The following is a 20,661-nucleotide window of genomic DNA, read 5'->3' on the forward strand; positions in this document are numbered from 1 at the left end:
ACATTTTGTTCTTGGCAGATTCTTGTGTGTGCACTGTGTTTTGTTGTTGTAAATGGCACACTTTCTTTGCAACTAAAATTTTATTTTGCTTCTATTCTCTTGTCTGTGTTTTATTGCTGCAGTATTGTTCTGCAGTAGCAGGCTGAAGTAAAATTCTTTGTTAAAGCATCAGTTCTTACCAGTCAAAATTGACAAAAAATTTAAATAAAGACAAAAATTCCCAGAATACTTAAAAATTCCCAGGTTTTTCTAAGCTTTCTCCCAGGTAAGAAAATTCCCAGGCTTTCTGTGGATTTCCCAGGTTATATATTCCCTGACCAAAGGACATGAAAGGGAAGCAGTAGTTGACACCAGAGACAATATTGTAACATACTCCTCATGTTATTCAACTGCACATAAATCAAGCAAGAAAGGATACCTAGATGAAATCTGGAAAAGAAATTAGACCTCAGGAAAGAGAAATAAAAACTATGATAAACCTTAATGACATTATAATTTTTTCAAAGATGAGAAATGACTTGCAAGATCAGCTGAATGGAATGAACAGTGCCTTAAAAAGATGTTGAGAGATGAAAACAAATAAAAGCAAAACATGAGTAATGGAGTGCAGTTGTAATAAGTTAGGGAACTATGGAGAAGAAAGATTAGGAAATGAGATGCCAAATATAATAGGCTCGTTTTGATATTTGAGGAGCATAACAACTGATGGCAACAGCAGTAAAGAGAATTCATGTGAAGACAGCAACAGAAGGAAAAGCTTTTCTGGAAAAAAATTGCAACAACAAATATAAATTTAAGTGTTCAGTAGTCTCTTTGGAAAGTATTTGTCTAGAATGTAACCTTAAATGGAAGCAAAACTTGGATGACAGAGCAGATAAATAATGAAGTGACACTAAATAACATTGGGGAGAAGAGAGATCTGTGGCACAACTTGATACAATGATAAGTTGATAGAACACATCTTTTGGTATCAAAGAATAGTTAATTTGGTAATGAGAGAGCAAAGAATTTAGAAGATGACTAAGTTTTGAATGTAGTAAATACATTCCAATATATGTAGGTAGCAGTAAATACACAGAGGGAAAAAAGAAAGATTTGCACAGAACAGATTAGCATGATGTGCTGTATTAAACTTATCTTCAGACTGAAAGCTAAACGACAACAACAACAACAACAACAACAACAACAACACTTTGTAATTATGACTAAATTCTATTAGATACCTACAAAAGATCCTGCTAATGGGATTAATGTCAATATAAAAAAAAACTATGAACTTGAAGCGGAATAAGACACTGTTAATTCTGCGCAGATGACTCCTGTTTTTGCCACTGGAGGGCAGCACCAGATGACTAAGTAAAACGATTGGCCACTGACTATCAAGAGGTCAGACTATTGAGAGAGGAGAAGAGAAAGTGGGAGTTGTTGACTTAAACTACAAGGGAATGCTGGTGAAGAATGATAACATGATCTGTTGTTTTATTCATAATTTGACTCCACATGTGGCTATTTGTTTTTATTTTTAAGGCAGTAAACTTTAAGTAAAATTAACTTCTGCACATTAAATATTTTGCTGCATGCAGCAACATCTAGTGGTAAAATTTTTGTTAATCTTTTTTGTTTCCATAACATTTCCCCCTTACTCTACAATATTCTGTTCAAATTTGATGTCATTCTGAGTGGGGTTTTGTTTTTACAGCGTTTTGAAACTGGAACTTTAATTATAGGCATCCTGTACATGCATGGTGCAATAAAGGTCATCTTGCATAATAGAATTTGACAGTCCATGGTGTTTTTTAGTTTTTCATCATTTGGTAAAGAAAAAATAAGCATTCAGAGATGGGGGGAGGGAGAGGGAGAGCAGTGCTGTATTATCATGGCCCTATTGCAAGAAGTATACTCTTGCATTTCTCTAACTCCTGAAGTGAATTACTTAGAGCGATACCCAGTCAAATGTGAAATTGAAACCACTGAGCAGCTTGGCATTTCTCATACCTAGAAAGCAGATTTCAAATGTGAAACAAACACCACGTGACAGAAAAGAAGTGAGGCCAACTGGAGATCAAAGCTTTCATTTTTGTGGTTCCAGTCCACCATCCACTTAGCTACAGATATAATGTGATAAAGAGAGCAGTAAAGTACAGCCAATTTTTTTTCTTTTTTTTTTTTTTCTAAGAGCCTGAAAGTAGTTTTAAATGTAATATAGTTTGCAAGGGAACCCAATAATTATTTTTAAGTGAAGGATTTAAAAAAAGCAAGAAACTGGGAATTACCTTTGAGACTGCTATCTCCTTCTGAACTAGAATCATTGTTGAACAGGCATTCCACTTCACGGTCTACAGTTGCACTGCTGTAGCCTTCAAGAAGTATCTGGGATGGAAATGCTGCAACCCGTCCTCCTTCTATCCTTTCTAATCGATACTCCAGTTCTTTAATGCGCCCTGCCAGAATCCTTTAAAAAATTACACAAAAGGAACACTTTGATAAAAGTTTGTTACCTTCAAATATATTTAGATAACTGAAATATAAGCTTCATCACAAAGATACTTCTAATCTACATCCACACCATCAACATTTATGTCACACACTCTCACATCACAAAACTTCAGGATAACTTGCATTTCAAAGAATGTAAGGAACTTATATCTAAAAACAAAGATGATGAGACTTACCAAACAAAAGCGCTGGCAGGTCGATAGACACACAAACAAACACAAACACACACACAAAATTCAAGCTTTCGCAACAAACAGTTGCTTCATCAGGAAAGAGGGAAGGAGAGGGAAAGACGAAAGGATGTGGGTTTTGGGTAAGGAGTCATTCCAATCCCAGGAGCGGAAAGACTTACCTTAGGGGGAAAAAAAGGACAGGTATACACTCGCACACACTTCGTCTTTCGTCTTTCCCTCTCCTTCCCTCTTTCCTGATGAAGCAACTGTTTGTTTCGAAAGCTTGAATTTTGTGTGTATGTTTGTGTTTGTTTGTGTGTCTATCGACCTGCCAGCGCTTTTGTTTGGTAAGTCTCATCATCTTCGTTTTTAGATATATTTTTCCCACGTGGAATGTTTCCCTCTGTTACATTCATATCAATGTAAGGAACTTAATTCATAAGCAAATTCATTCATAAATCCTCAACTTCTAAAGTGAACATGATGCACAGGTTCAAAAACAAAGGAAGGAAGGATGACTAAGATTTAACATCACGTCGACTATACAGTCATTAGGGACAGAGCACAAGCTCAGAATGAGGGCACCGATATAATAGTTTGGAGGGGAGGGGGCCTAGACCTGGGGGTGTGGTATATTTTTAATATTTTGGAAGATGAGTGGTGACTTGTAAGCAGAGATAAAAAAGTTACAGTTCCGGTCCTGTCAAAAAGCTGCATAATACTGGCTTTTGAATCATTTTATTGAAAGAAAAATACCTAATAAACTATATTTTTTCCTTTCCCTAAGAGATAGGGGCTGGTGGGTGACCCCCACCCCTCCCATTGTCTCCAGGTATGAGCACCCTTGGCTTGAAATGTTACAAGGATGAGGGCGGAAATTGCCTATGCCCCTCTGAATGACCCAGTGGGTGGAGCTGGAGTGATTTAGGGAAATCTTGGAAAACTTACATCAGGATAGAAAGATGTGGATTTGAACTGTCATCCTCTCGAATGCCAGTCTAGTGTGCTAACCACTGCACCACCTTGCTTGGTAGTACTGGTTCAATCAATAACAACTTCTTTTAGTGTTATGTGGTCTGATGATAATGTAGAACAGTACACCTTTTGATCCATGTTCTGAGAATGCAGCTGTAACAATTCTTCTCCATTTCTGATATTTTGGCTGCAAATGCCCTGTTGTCTTTGGAGCGAACCATAAGACATGCATGTGGCTGCAGACAATAGCAGCTAAAGAAATATCAATCAGGTTGCAGAGCTATGAACTAACTGGATGCAGTCTGCAACAGATATCATTGGTGGAGGACTCTAGTTATAGAATTAGGCCATATTGATAAGGGGATATTATCATTGCTTCTGACAGCAGACTGCTGAAAGGACTATATTCCATACTCTACTGAAATTGGAGCCGCCATTGTGATTCAGTCCTTTGATGGCTTCAACAGTTTCCTTGATGATCAAATCCTTGAAGAATGATGTGGAGGCAAGTATTCAGCAGGAAGGTTTATCATTAATATTTACAAGCATTGTTCTTGAATGGTTTGTGTCATTTGTCCAATACGTGAGAGTCCACACACACACACACACACACACACACACACACACACACACACAGGATCTTACACACACCTGAGTTATGAATCATCAGATCATAGACATAATCCCAATGGTGGCCTCAATTTAAGCAAGTATGGAACCCAGAACTTTCAGTAGTCAGTTTTCAGACCATGATACAGTGTCCCCATCAATATAGGCCAATGCTTCAGACTCAAGTTCTTACAAAATATGTTCACTGTAGAGGGAATGCAGGCAGTGCACAGCTTTGCTGTCCAAGTTGTATTTCTTCAGCTGCTACTGTCCATGGCAATATGCACATTGCTGCACTCCACAAGTTTAGAAGGCAGACAGGAAGGCTATAGTGTCCATCACACAGCTTTCTCAGAATATGGCTGGCTGTTCCAAAGCTGAAATATCAGAAGAGGAGAAGAACTAGTAACAGGTACATTCTTACAACTTCATGGATCAAGAAATACGCTGCAAAGACATGATGAAATATGCACATCATTTAATTATAAATACAAAACTAAGTCATATTATAATAATGACAGAAAAATCTGCATGCACAGATGTGAAACTACCGTTAAAAAAAGGTAAACTCTGTGATGCACAACCCATGAAGTGGAGTGCAGCTTTTAGTCCTCCACAGCAATAAGAGGGGAGGGTGGTGAGCCCACTGCCCCAGCCACCTTTAAACCTCAGGAAAGATCCCCAGTACTGATTTCGGTAGCAGGTGGTATGGACCTGAGGCCATCCTTGAGGGACTGGAATGAGGGAACATCCCTGCTCATACTCAAGATCGAGGACTTCCTGGCCCAGAGCCTAGCTCTCTACCTGCTAGACCACCATGGCCATTACAATTACAGTATTGTTGTTAAAAGACCTGAGAAGAGCAGACATCTGACCATTCAAGGTGAGCTTATGCACCACTCATATTTCATATATAAATGAGTGGTTGGTTGTCCTCAAGTTTTGTTTTTGTTGTTTCCAGCAATGTGTTCAGCTGGTGACCTCACAAAAAGGAACAGTTAAATATGCAGTTTTAAAGAGCAAATTGTTTTGTCAGTGGAAAAGCGAAAGCCATTGTCAATGCTCCTGGAGTAAAGACGATCAAGACACTGCTGAAGATGTTGCCCAGTGAGACAGGTCCATGGAGAATTACAATAGATGGCAAAATCGTCAACAAAAAGGGAGCTGGAGATGCTCGGTGGGAGACAGGCCATGATAGGGTTAATGGCGATAGCAAAAAGGACGACACTCAAGACAGAACTCTGAGGCACACCGTTTTCCTACATAAAGATGTCCAACAAAGCCGAACCCACATGCACCCTGAAAACTCGATTTTTTTAATGATGCCTGAAGCCACGGAAGCCCCACGTGTAAAGAGTATGGAGGATACCAATTCTCCAGCAGGTGTCATAGACCTTCTCCAAATCAAAAAACCACGGCCACAGTCTGGGATTTCTGCAGAAAACCATTCATGACATGGGTGGACACAGAAATGAGATGGTCAACTGCAGAATGCCACGCTCAATTTCCACACTGTGCATTTGTCAGTAAATTGAGAGACTTGAGCCATCATGCCAGCCGGGCATGAATCATACATTCCATCAACTCGCAAACGCAGCTGGTAAGAGAGATGGGGTGGTAGCTAGAAGGAAAGTTTTTATCCTTACTGGGCTTAGGTACAGGTATGGCAGTGGTTTCACGCCAGTGTCCGGGAAATGTGCCCTCTGCCCAGATGCGGTTGTACGTGTTTAAGCAGAAAGTGCTTGCCCGTAAGAGAAAGACGCTGTAACATCTGAATGGGAATGGCGTCCAGCCCTGGGGTAGACAATTAGGATGAACTGAGAGAATGGTCGAACTCCCTCATGGTAAAGATGGCTTTGTAGCACTCATGAGTCGGAGAACAGAAGGGTATCACCCAAGCTTCCTCCACTCATTTCTGATGGAGGAAGGCAGGGTGATAGTGGGAAGAGCTCGAAACTTCCACAAAATGGTGGCCCAAGGTGTTGGAGATAGCAATACAGTCCACGATAACATCGTCTGCTACTTTGAGGCTGGAAATGGGGGAATGGATCTTGGTACCGGAGAGCCATCGTAGGTTGGCCCACAAGACAGGGGAAGGGGTGGAACTGTTAAAAGAACTAGTGAATGAAATCCAGCTAGCTCATTTGCTATCCCAAATAATGTGATGACACTTTGCACACATCTGTTTATAATGAATGCAGTCTGCCATCATAGGATGATGGTTAAAAATGCGGGGAGCATGTCTCCATATGCGAATTGCATCGTGGCATGCCTCAGTTCACCAAGGGACTGGGACACAACGTGGTAAAGAGGAAGTGCAAGGAATGGAATGTTCTGCAGCAGCAAGGATAACATTGGTTAGATAGTCCACCTGGTCATCACAACTGGGGAAAATCTTGTTTTTCGAAGGTCACCGGGGAGGAGTACAGCTGTCAGTCAGCCTTAGTAAGCTGCCATTTGGGCATGCACACGGATGGGGTAGGAGTCAGCAAACAGGGAGCAGAAATGGTCGCTCGAGTAGGTGTCTGAAAGAACGAACCACTCAAGACAGTGGGCAAGCTGGGTAGTGCAAAAGGATAGGTCCAAATGGGAATAGGTGTGTGAGGAGTCGGAAAGGAAGGTGGGTGCTCCAACGTTAAGGCAGAAGAGGTTCAGTTGGTTAAGGAGGTCAGCCAAGAAGGCAGGTCCTGGAAGAACCTCAAACGTGACGATGCACATTAAAGTCACCGGGTAGCAAAAATGGGGGAGGTAGCTGCCCAATAAGCTGAAGGAAGTCTGCCCTAGTGACATCGAATGACAGAGGTACATAAATGATACACACACAGGGAAAAAAAAAAGGTGAACTGCAACAGCTTGAAGACGGAGAGCCAGGGAGAGGGGTTGACTATGAATGTCATCCCGTATGAGCACCATGAAACCCCCATGAGATGGAATGCCGACCTCAGGGGGAAGGTCAAAACAAATTGGTAAGTAATGTGAAAGTTCAAAGCGGCCGTGAGAGCGCAATTCCGTTTCCTGAAGGCAGGGGATGCCACGAAGCTAAAATCAGACGTAAATCCTCTTTGTGGGACCAAAGGCCACAAATGTTCCATTGGAGGACAGTCATGAGGAGGAAGGATGTAGGGGTGTCAACTCAGCGGCCGACAAGTGACAGCCGGTGTAGAGTTGCAACTATAGGGCACAGATGCAGAAGGATCCTGCCCCATGGGGTCCAGAAAAGCATCGGCTTGCTTGTGCAATCATTCCGTGGACTCAAACAACAAAAAACTTCGAGTTGGCGAAGGTGAAGACCATTTGCCTTCGGTGGACTTATTTGAGCCTTTCTGGTTAGAGGAAGACTCTGGTGTTGTTTGGCTGGAGGAATGTAGGAAGTCTTCACGGAAGTACTACTCCTGTCCTTTCCTGCCTATTGGTTGTGTAGCTGGTGGCTTCGCCCCTTGCGGCGAGAGTTGGACTGTTTGTTGTACAGCGGGACAGGAGGATGGCAATGCTACCTTCACACTGGGCGATTTCACAACCTCAGAGCTGAATTTGAGGTTGCATGTCTGCATGGCCCCACCCTTCATGGAGGGAGGGGTAACAAGAACAGAACTATAGGTGCCAGACAGGAGAATACAGGGTTTGCGAGTAGCCTCTAACTTGCGAGCTACTCAGTAAGGCACTTTTTCCTTTACCTGAATCTCTTGGACAGCCTACTCATCAAGATACATGGGACAATCCCAAGACGAGGCAGCATGGCCACCATTGCAGTTGATACAGCAGAGAGAAGGAGGCGGACAATCGCCCTTGTGTGCATCCCTACCACAGGTTACACATTTGGCTGGGTGTCGACAAGATGTTCTACTGTGGTTGAAACAATGACACTGGTAGCAATGCATTGGGTCGGAATGTATGGCCAGACTGTGATAATTTCGTAGCTTGATCTTTGATGGCAGCACCACTCTATCAAAGGTGAGGAAAAGAGTGCGGGTGGGCACTAAGGAGGAATCTACCTTTTTCATTACATGATGGACGCCAATGAAACCCTGATTAGAGAGGTAAGATTGGATTTCTGCCTCAGTTAGACCATCGAGCAGCCTGGTGTAAATTACACCACGGGGAGAATTCAAAGTTCTATGGGCCTCGACACAAACAGGGTAGCCATAGAGAAGCGAGGCAGCAAGCAGTTGTGCTTGAGAATCAGAAGCAGTCTCCAAAAGCAAATTGACAGTCTGTAAATGAGAGCAGGATTTCACAGGGCCAGCAATTGCATCAACACTTTTCTGAATAATAAACAGATTTACTGTGGGGAAGGACTGACCAAATTCAGTACGTGAGACCACAAGGAACCATGGTGCAGCAGGAAGGGCCTTCGAATCATTAGCCTCATTACGTTTATGTTTTGCAGACGTTGATTGGGAAGCTGATTGACTCATTGTGAGAAAATCCCCCATGATTGCCAACGTCTCTGATATGCCCTCCTTCCAACTGGGGGCTCCCTTCAAGGGGGCACTCCCGCCTTAGGTGATTATTCACATCTCAGGTCACACCTCGCGAACATCTGACAGAGGGACCAATCGGCAATTTGGGAAGGTTGCAACTCATTCAACCACCCCTCCCTGGGCCTGGTCGGTACCAAGGCATATGTGCAAAACCTACCTGTTGACCCAGGGCTGGGAAGTACACGTTACCCAGTCACCTGTTATGTGTCAGATGCATGGGCCAGCCTTCAGGAGTACACAGGGAGGAAGAAGAAAAAGAAGAACCTCAAATGCCAAAGTGGAGGAATGAGAGGAGAAAGGAAATGAAGAAAGGAAAAGGGAGCAAAGAACAAAGGTGAGACTGTTCTTACATCAGCAACAGACAATGCACAACATTCCCAATAACATCCTAACATGTTCCACAAGGGACGCGAAAAAGAATAGCAAGGGGACAGACATGTAGCAAGGATGGGAAAAAGTGCTGCAAAGGCTAGTGTCCCATGCCCTTGGTAGCCAAGCACGAACCCGCCAAAGAGTGGCGAGCCCCTGGGGGCCACTGTTATTGTCACGGTTTCCAGCAGTTTTCATAAGATGCGTGTCTGAATGCCTTCCTTATCTGAATGTAGCTGCAATTACTGATGTCTGATGCTAATGAAACTTGGCAGACATGTTTGTATGTTGTTCCAATATTCTCAAAGGGTGTGATACCTCTGGAAACACATCTTTATGTTACGGTACTTTACAAAACTGGCAGTAATATCTTGTTTCACTTCTTTTACAACGCACTGCACAAACTCTGCATGGCCGTGCTAGATATTTCCTTTTTCCACTTCTCACAAAAGTCTGAATAGTATGTTCTTTCACGTTCCCTGACAACCCCAGGTGGATCCTTACCAGGTAGTCATTTTGTAGGTCGCATTGCTTCAGTTTCCTCCACAGTTGCTGCACCAACTTGATGGTCACTTGTCTAGACTCTTTCAACTTCTTTTAGGAACATTTTATATTTTTTTTTGTATATCTGGATTTAGGTTTATGTACCCTTTGTATGTGTTAATCAAAGCACAATTTATTAGAAACTGTTATAGCCATGAGCGACAGTGAGCAGTGCATGGCAGAGAATGGAGACAAAGCCACCAGGCAAGGGAGCTGCTGGAGGTATTACTAACAATGAACAGACAGGACAGACAAACAAACAAGTAGAAGATGACAAACACTACGACCGATCAGGCCACAATACGAGACAAGCAAGCAAGAACTGAGATGATAAACATGGCGAGACAACAACAACACAGGAACACTCCAAACAATGACAGTATGTATCTCAACACACAGAATTGGAATGCAGTACAGCCGAGATGCACACGTGAACTACGGCAAGTAACAGACTGCCAGGGTAATGCTGCACAGCTACCTAAATACATGACCGCAGGACACAATTCGCCACGGACTTCACATGGTACAGAGAGTGGCACACTTGCACAGTGAGGCTCGCAGTGCAAGCACGCGCCTGAGCACAGATACTCGCAGTGGGTATCCAGGTCCATACCCTCTGGCGCACATTCAACTTCCGTGCCTTCTGACACCAGAGAAACAATACTACTTTCTTTGTCCATAGACTGATTTTCCACATTGTTCCACAATACAAAAGATATCGATCAGCTATGTACACACCTTTCATAAATTTACTGTACATCACAATACATTTTGGTTTCTGTATGATTTCCCATTGTATTTTTTTCCTGTTGCAACAATGGCTGCATCGTGAATTATTATCGTTATCGTTGTCAACTCCCTTTCATCTTTCCATACCTGCGGAAAAAGTCACCTTCTCTTCAAAATGTAGTGTCACCTTTCTTTAGAGATTTGACTTCTGTTTGTAGACACTGACGGAGACCTCTATTGATGCGAATTGCATCACAAACTCTTGTTTTCCTTTCTAGAAGTGTTTCGGCAATAGCTCTACTGTCTTGATAAACATGGTGCCACATGCCACAGTGAGGTGAAAGTACAGAGAGAAATAGAGTCTTGAAGATTTTTTCCTTCCCCACTGGACATTTCTAGACTGGAGATATATCCACTTATGCTTTTGCAAACCATGTGAACAAGCAAACAAAATCTGATAAGTTTTCCAGGATTATATGACTGGAAACAAAGCAGTCCTCCCCATGATATCATTGCTTCATCAAGAGAATGCTCCTGTTCAGGTTTATACACAGTCTGAAATTTATCTAGGAAGTATTTTAGCACAAGTTCAATTATGCAGAGAGTCTTTTTCTAGCCACTCTGTAAGGAATTGTCATTGAAATGCCATTATTTCCATATATGCGCGAATTGATTGCTGCTCATTAGCTTGTCAAATATTGGTGTCTCTGTTAGAGGATCTGTTGACCAATAATCCTTCAAATAATATTTTTTTATTTGCCCATTAAGATTATCATGCCCAGAAATTTTTCAGTTCAACAGCAGAGATATTTGTAAATTTGGGACACTTGAGAGATTCATTATAATGGTTTTTGTTTGTATTGTTTGTGATACTAGTCTGATTGTGATGACATCTGATCGAACAATTCAGCCCTACAAATAATATCACAGTGCTTATAATGCTAAGCATCTCATTGGGAAGCATTTTTAAACCTGGAATTCCTCTAAATGTTTCTAGAATAATGATCTTGTTGTTCTTCAGACAACTTCCACTGTCAGAAGCTTTGTCAGCTAAATCATTCACAATTATTTCACTTTGGTCGATTACAGCCGTGTGGTTTTCTTCTGCACTTCTACTACCACTATCAGTTACATCATCTGAATCACTCGGAACATCAGAACAATTGTCTGCAAACAGTTCAGCAAGAATCTCACTTTCTTTCAATCGTTTTCACTTCATACAACACAAGGCATCAACTACAATACTGGCTATTTCGAGGTACTGATTATTGGCAGTAAAATGAAAGATAAAAGTAAGTTAATACAGTTGTTCACTGCACTGAACACTCCAACTCATGTAAAACCTTTTGTTAAATTGAAATAGTTACTGGCATGTGCAACAGGTCTCAGAAAATGCTTGCAGAATGAAAACCATAAATTTATGTGACCCATTCATGACAGTTGGATGTGGAAAAACATAAATCTACATGAACCATAAGCAATGCATTGATAATCAGTGATATCTCCATCCCCTGCAATGCAGAAACTGCTATTCATAGAGGAAAAATGAACAGGACCTTTTTTGTAGGAAATTTAATGTAATTTAATTTTGTATTGGGAAACATTACTGCTAGAAGCTGCGCTTTTGGAGTTACTCATGGAAAACAAACAAAACAGTGATCTTTAAACACTCCCTACACCACGGTGAGGCCGTTTTTAGTATGTTGTACATTACACTCCCTGCTACCACTACACGAAAATTTGCAATTATATGGTTTTTCCCTCCATTCAACCATTTTTAGTGTTTTTCGACTGAGCTAAACAATCTAGCATCCTTCAGAAAAGGAGTAGGATAAAAAAAGCAGAAGCTAGCTTTGATAACTACACAAAGAACATTTATAATAACTTTCAGAACAATTAGTACAACAATGAGAAATGTCTATAACATGGCTTCTAATTAACAAACTTAGAAATTTTGCAAATGTTAAAAGTCTATTTCGAGAGTGACTATTTTCACTTCACCTGTTAGCTTTTTTCTGATGTGACAATGCCAGAGTCTTGTCACCCAGCGCCTCAAGAAGTGCAAGGCAGAGACTTTTCAGATCTGCCACAGTGGCTGCAGTATTTGGTAGCTGTGTAGCAGTGCCATTTTCAAGAAGTTGTTGCACTGAAAGAGAAAAGTCAGGCTTTTAATGACAGTTGGTGACTAAACCAATTTCTTCTTCTTGTCTCTTAGTTGTGGTCATAACAACAGAATACCTGTCACATTTTACAATGATGAATTTAACAATAATTAAAAATTGCATTTTTTTTAGTGAGATGCAAAAAGGAGGGTCAAAATGAAAAAAACTAATATTTATAAGACTTATAATCTGTTTGGAGCACAATGTGGAGGTAAAATATTTAAGAAATGTATTTCTATACCATTTAGCTAATATAATATCTGTGTTAAAACTGCACTGTCAAAGATGACATACTTATGTATACTATCTTTTTCAAATTTATTGACAAGAACTCTGTCTTCTGTGATGAAAATAGTTGGTTACTGTCCAATGATGGCCTTCTAAGCCGAAGGCCAGTAAATGAACACTATCAGTATCCACAGTTTCTGTTTTTCATTGATACTTGTCTGTCTAGTTTTGTGTCAAATTCTTCAGTACGCAAAAAATGACACCTAACAATTTTGTGCAACAAGATTAAGAATTTTCGGGACATAGCTGTTGAGTTTCACAATTGTGAAGTACCTGATCAACAAGGTTGTCTCTGATGAAGGCCATCTACTAGATCCCATACCATGCACGTTCTGACAACCATTGGAAAATTACCTGCGTGAATAAACTGCCATTGTCTTGCTCATACATTCCCAAAGACTGATGATTAATTCTGATCTGCCATGCTTTGGCAGTGCAAAAACGTGAACAGAGACTGTTTTGTTCAACACGATGCAGTTCTAGAACCCTGAGCCTTTTCTGTACTTGAAGGTAATTTACTGATGGCAACAACTGAATTTGAAGTTAAATTCAAAATGCAGTGAATCAACAGCAATGAGAGAACCACAAAATTAAAAGTTTTCAAGATCGTATTTTCCTAACATCCAGGCAGTTTCACACTACAAAATAAACTGAACACATTCAGTTGTTACAAAACACTGATTGACAATAAAAAATAATTCTGAGAAAGAATGTTTTCGAGATGCATTAATGAGCTATCACTAAAACTACAGGTTCAAACTGTTCTGTGTCAAATCATACAAAAGAGAGCCCCACTAACACAATTTCATACAAAATAATGATTACTTGAATGATTAGTAGAAGTATAGTAGTAATTTTCTAAACAGGGTATATTAGTTGTTTCAATATGACAGCCCATGTTAGTGACAACTACTACCTTTAGTTGCTATTGGGGCCTATCCACATCTCATCTGTCTATCCAGTGCCATCTCTAACTTCTAAACCCAAGAATACTGAACCCACTTTATGATATTTTTTATTTCTGTACTTAAGAGGATAATCATTTCTCATATAATGCACACTGTTTGTCTCTCATTTTTGTATAGAATCGATGTTCCATACTCAACAGCCTCAGCCTTGGCAGAATTATCAGACAAAATAAGTGGCAACACACCAATTTACAGAAAATGATGGGACACACTATCACTCTAAACAATGTAATACGATTATGGTATCTATTAATTTTTTATATCAACAGTTAAGTTTCAGACAGCATATTATGGGAGAAATGATCTCTTAATATGTGCAGGTAATAATAGGTACATGGATGCAGCGTATCTGGAAGACACGAAGATGAATTTAGCATCTCCACCTGATGAGGGGCACATATGGCTTGGAAGTGTGTTGTGGCCATGGAAGAACAGCATTCACAATAACAATAAGTGTTTCATAAAAATGAAACACAGCAAGTTTTTTAAGTGTCATTCTGATAGTCATTCTCTGATGTTTGGTCCATCTAAATGTATTCACATTGTACAGTCTAACGAGACAAGAGCTCTGTAAGCAATCAAGCACTTGTAATATGATTATGGTATACACATTGATGGGAGTTATCTGTGATGTGGTCAGATTTGACGAGGATTATAGCTATCTTTTGGCCTCAAGCACTGAAGACACTGCAAAGGAAAAGAAGGCCACTTAGAACAACAGAGCACGGTTATTCAGAGCAGATTAACAGGTCTGAACCTTAATTAATTCATGACACAAGTGACTTTAGAAAGTTTATTATGTGCCAATTATTGATCAGCACCACAGACAGGATACAATCTAAAAAATAACATGAAAACTCTGTTGCTTGATAAGTTTCCTTCCCTTTAGCTCTAAGGCAAGACCTGCTTGGATAATCAGTTAGCTAGTGGTAGTACGAAAGGAAAGAATATAGCACTCAAACCACATACTTATGAAACAGAAAAATCTTTAGTTACCTTGCTTATGAGACATTATCATTCCAGTGCTGCTGTTACTTCCCAGTTTCACAGCTCCCTTATTGCGTTTCTTATCCAACATGCTCTGTTAAGGTAAATAATGTCAACATTACATGTTAGCAAAGGTTAGTAGGAAAATGACTACAAGCACTAAACATTAGAAGTTATAAATTTCATGCAAACCTATGAAAACATGTTTTACTGTTCTATTTTCCAATGTTCATTGTTAGTCATACAAAAAATATAGCAAATTGATTAAGTTTCTTTTGAAACTCCAACATGAAGCTTTACTACATGAAATTTTATCAATCTGTAAAACATCTGAAAATAAAAGTGAAATATTTTTCAGCCCTAAGCACTATAAGTAGCCTGAGAATTTCTGAATGATTTACAAATTCTCATGTTTATATTTCATGTTTCTCTTTTATTCTTTCACCAAGCAGCAACAATATGGATTACATGTGACAAATTAAAAATGTATGCTAAACTGGGACTTGGAACAAAACACTCCATTTTATGGGCAGTGAGTCAACATTTACACCATATGAGCACAACCCCCACAGACTGACTCAAAGCTTAATCTCATCACAATCTTCTCCCTTTTCCTTCCAAGTTCCGCACAGGGTGTGATATAGTGCTATAAGACATCTCAACACGGTTACACTTGTTATAAGCAATCAAAAGAACTTTGTCTCATTAACCATATTGCTTGTGTACATTAACTGCGTCCCAATTTCTCCTCCCTCCCACTACCTCCCCTCTTGAACTCCCTCCCTCTCTCTCTCTCTCTCTCTCTCTCTAAATGAGAGAGAGAGAAGGGGGACCGGGGAGAAGTAACGAGAACAATATGGATAACAACAATTCCCAATAAAGCTTTGCAAGCCTTACCTTATATTTCATGACTGTCTGATTTGACAATTCTTTTTCTTCTTCACACTGTTGCAGTCGGTCTTGTAAATATCTATGGAATTGAAACAATATTTTGTAACACAATTACACAAGAAATGGAATAAATAATCAGTTACTAGAACACAAGATCATTTTTGTCTAAAGTATTACCATAAACAAATTATCTATCATCGTTTTTACCCATGTGTGTGCGCGCGCGCACACACACACACACACACACACACACACACACACACACACACACACACACACACACCCATTACTATGACAATACTCACGTACACTCAGAATAGAACAAGAGTGTGTGTGTGTGTCTGTGTGTGTGTGTGTGTGTGTGTGTGTGTGTGTGTGTGTGTGTGTGTGTGTGCATGCGCGCACGCACGTGTGTACATGCATGTGCACGTGCGGATGCACGACAGTTCCAATGACAAGCAGTCAGCCTCCATTTTTGTATGTCCGCCCATCAGTAAGAACATCATCAAAATGAATGAATTCTGGTCTTTCCCTCAATTGTCACTCAACCTTTCTTCAACAAGTACTTTCTATTATCATAAAGATTTGTACCCTTTGAAGATTCTTTTACAACTAACAATATAAAGCATTTACATTATAAATTTTAACATAAAATAAATGATCCTATTTCATTGTCTAGTTTTTTACTGACATTTGTTTAAGTGCAAATTTATGCCTTTCACTTTAGCCCACATCGACATATGCATTAACAAATGACAAGATATGGAAACTTTCACTACACTATTAGCAAAACTTTAACGTCCACATCTAACAGACAATAAACTGAAAGCAATTGATTTAGGCACTTAATACAGACCCTTTTGCTCTCACGAACACACAGCACAGCGTGGCATGGACACCACTAGAGACCAAAATCAAAGGGAGGCCTTCGTGGTCCATTATCTTGCCAAAGGCACAGATTGTTTTTGGGATGTGAAGATGAAGAAATGGATGCACAGAATCAAACAGTAGTTACTGCATCTTTCACTGGTGAGAATATAATGAGACGTATGTGTCGGTTGCCCCATTTCACCCTATGTAAACATCACCCACAAAAGAGTACTCCCACAGCCAGCAACAACAGTGTCCTGCTGGTAAACAGGATACATCACCATACACAGTTCTGGACCAACATGTACCAATGTCATCAGATCATGTACCAACATGTACCATGACTCAATAATCTAGGTGACACTTCCACACTTTTGAATGTCCAATGGCAGTGTTCCAGCATCCACTCTAATCTCTATACCCTGAGATGTGCATTGAAAAGGGTACACATCTGGAGCAGAGACTTCCATATCCTATAACAAGGAGGTAGCTCTGAATTATACAGGTACTTGAGGCACATTCTGAATAAGACGGAATTTGAGGTTTTGAAGCTACTTGGGTTTTAAGTTGGTTGAGGAGTTAAAATTAACGTGTGGCCAAAAAAAAGAATTAAACTGAATTTTTTCTGCGTGCTTGGAAGGAAAGAGCAAGAAGGATATCCAGGTGACATTTTTAATTTTAAAATACAAAAATTACAAACAATAATTCAGATTTATAAGTAATTTCCAGCGTAAAAGGATGAGTTGGTTTAAAAAAAAGATATTCTATAGAAATCGTTTGAGTCTGTGCACAAATATGCTCAAATTCTGGAAACAGAAACCTTCTTGCAGAGTTACAGAAGTTGATAAATCATAGTAATCTCACTAAAAGGCAATAAAGGGTGATTTTAATCAAGAAAGTATAGCAGAAAAAAATATTGATTGTGTAGCAGAAAACTCTGGGTACAGTACTAGAAATAATGAAGGTTATATGTTAATAGAATTTGTGTTGAACAACACGTTTGTCCTTCATCCATTCTCCCGGAAGAAAACAAATCCCATAGCAACTTGATAAGGACCTAATGAAAATAAAATTTCCTCCATTATATCAAACAATGAAGAAATTTTACAGGCTGTTATAGTTTTAAACCACTTTTGAGCCACAAATAATCACAAATCTTTAAGATGCAGAGTAAAAATACATAAAAAGCTAGAAATGAACAGACTCATTAGGCAGGAGAGAATATCTAGATTACGAGGATTTGTATTAGAATACGTAGATGCAATGATTGGAAGTTCTGATGGTGTGTAAATAATTTAAAGAGCAAGATAAAATTAAGTATGCAATTAAGCTCATTATTTTAGAAAATGAAGATTATATGAGCATACACAAAAGGGACAATTGTTATACATGCAAATGTTCAGTAAAAAAAACTCTCTCTCTCTCTCTCTCTCTCTCTCTCTCTCTCTCTCTCAGAACTTCAGCACAGTAGCTGACAAAGTCTTTTCTAAATGGTACCTTCTTTCCCCCCACCTCCATTTCAAAATTCTCTCATTGTGTGATGATTTTGTCATTACAAGACTTGCTCTCCAGCTTACACTGGCATTTATTTTCATGAAAACTATTTAGAATAATTTCTATCCCTTTTAACTGTGGAGATATAGCAGTATCTCTTGATACATCCTATAAGGTGAAATCACTCAGAATTGTTACTACAGTTCATCACCTACACACGATTAAGGTCACTACACTGGACGTCAGTTTGCACAGCATATGAAATACTGGGAACATTATGAACATTGCTTCCAATACCAAATCTATAGTCTGATACAGAATAAACTTAACACAATTTATCTCATATGAAAAATGCAGAAAACATTTCAACAGAAGGGGTTTTTTTTTTTTTTTTTTTTTTTTTTTTACACACACACACACACACACACACACAAGTTAATCTCACTTGTATTGCATGATCAAAGCACCAAGACAATTTACTATTGCTGCTACCCTTCACAATTTGAGTTTAGGGTTTATTCATGAAATTAATAAAACATAATGTGTCTCACCTATTTTCCATGACCAAAGCATCAACGTCCATAACCTTGTTACTGTCACCCTTCAAAACTACATGGAGTTCGTGGTTCAGTCGGTGAACTTTACACTTGTATGCATCTCGTTCTGTCACTAAATCCTCCTTTTCATCCAGAACAGCCTGAAGATCAAGAGCCATCTGTGTGCACTGTGGGGATTGCTAGCATTAATATCACACACTCTCAATAAAACATTACTGTTGTGTTGATTTTACACTAAACATATTCCAATGGTTTGTAACTTAACCATATCAACAAAATTCAAATGTTTACAAATTTTTGAGAAACATACTCTCCTTTTTGATTTCCTTATGGAAATAAAATGAGAGGCAAAGAGGTGGGAGAGGAGTCACTCACAATCAGATCAAGACATGTTCGTACAACGTAAAGCAACAAATATGTGCAAAATTATAGTCATAGGTGTACGGGGCAATGACAAAGAGACAGTAACAGGCCTTCTGCAGGTTGTAGTGAATGGGTGGGTAGTGTTACTGCTCAAATCCACAAAGAATGGGGGAAATAGATGATATCATCACAACACAATAGAAACTGACAGTCACGAAGTATGCTCAATGAAGGAGATAAATATTTAAGAACTTTCTAGCAAAATTCGAATTTCAGATCCTCTAAGAGGAATAAACATAGATTAGGTACAACAGCAAATAAAAGTTAGTATTTTAGCTATTTAATAATAAAAAATAGTATTGTAACCACAGAGTTTTAATTATGTTGTGTTATTAATGAGCCTGTAAAAAATAATAAGTAAAAATGAATGGATCAAAACCCTTTGATTCAGTGTCTCCAACTGCTGAACTAATTCTTCCCTCTGGTGGGAAGGAAATGCTTCATTATCTCTGACAATCGGAGCATTACGCTGCTGATTTAAGTGCTCTCTGAGTACCTAAAAAAGAACATCAATCTTATGTATTGGAGAAGACTTGGATTAATACAGAGATGAAAAAGTTCAATACTGAAATATTTATTAGGTTTTAGCACAGTGTAACTCCAAGGCTTTTCATAATAGTGTAAAATTTTTCTGTACATTGAGTATGAATATTAATCTATCTTAAAGTCTCTAGGGCTGACAGATAATCTTCTACAGTATATGCATCAAACTATCTTACTTAGAAGTCATTTCGTCATGAAACCATTGTTAAAATTTCTTGTCATATGTAGTATGGCAACACAGAATCTATTAGCTTTAGACATGTTCTGTTTGTAAATTGCCATAGTTAATGTTACAATTTATAGTCAAGCATGTACACAATTTACTTACAGCGGTACACATGCAGCCTGAAGACTTGACAATTTTATTTCTTTAGTTCAATTCTCAACCTATTTGTATTGAGTTTGCAATTTTTAATCCTCACTTGCTTTACCAACCCATGTAAGCTAATCTGACAACAGCTGACATTTACTAGAAGTCTAAGAGTTCACAAGAAATTAAAATTTGTACCAATTTAAGTCTTGGATTGGATACTCTTAGACATTATTTATACTCCCCAGAAACAACTTTCTTCATCAACATAAGCCCTTAATATTTGTACGCTAGGAGCTGTTTTGGAGTTCAGAAATACAATACAATTTAAATATTTAGTATTTCAATATTAATTAACCCCAGCAAGTTTGATGAAATGTGAAATGTATTTTGGATAACCTGTCACTTAAATTTTCCAATGAGGTATAAATTCTTAAAAAGGTAATTACTTTGTGTAATAAGTAATTTTGCAAATTATGTATTTCATCAATTTATGTTCTGCTTCTATCTTGCAGTAATTTATATAGTCATATGAACTTTGCAGTTATTACCATACTATATTGAGTACTACTGTGATTCAAATTGCTTCGCAATCTATAGTGTCTGGATTACTGCATATTTTCAAACTAAGCTACCATTATAGCTCGTCATCAAACTTTGTTATCTTTGCTAAACATAGGAATATAAGTCAACTGTTATGATATTAAGTAAGTATGAGTATCACAGATAACTGATCAAAGATTGCCATTTCAGTTACAAGTATTATTCACTGAAATAGAGCATGGAAACTCCA

The 20,661-nt window shown here is 39.0% G+C and overlaps 1 protein-coding gene across 2 annotated transcripts in view; it reads right to left on the reverse strand.

Moving 5' to 3' along the window:
- Window positions 1–20,661, reverse strand: part of LOC126467941 (coiled-coil domain-containing protein 149) — a 70,816-nt gene that overhangs the window by 31,692 nt on the left and 18,463 nt on the right. The window contains exons 5-10 of one of the 2 annotated variants that reach the window (XM_050096507.1): window positions 19,395–19,511; window positions 18,587–18,759; window positions 15,678–15,750; window positions 14,790–14,874; window positions 12,377–12,521; window positions 2,274–2,452 (exon numbers count right to left, since the gene is read on the reverse strand). In XM_050096507.1, coding sequence (XP_049952464.1) covers window positions 2,274–2,452; window positions 12,377–12,521; window positions 14,790–14,874; window positions 15,678–15,750; window positions 18,587–18,759; window positions 19,395–19,511 — 772 coding nt within the window. Of the gene's footprint in view, window positions 1–2,273; window positions 2,453–3,282; window positions 4,631–12,376; window positions 12,522–14,789; window positions 14,875–15,677; window positions 15,751–18,586; window positions 18,760–19,394; window positions 19,512–20,661 lie in introns of those variants that run through there. The other variant, XM_050096508.1, reaches the window with a different exon arrangement.

Source organism: Schistocerca serialis, chromosome 1 (assembly GCF_023864345.2).
Source record: "Schistocerca serialis cubense isolate TAMUIC-IGC-003099 chromosome 1, iqSchSeri2.2, whole genome shotgun sequence".
Taxonomy (NCBI): domain Eukaryota; kingdom Metazoa; phylum Arthropoda; class Insecta; order Orthoptera; family Acrididae; genus Schistocerca; species Schistocerca serialis.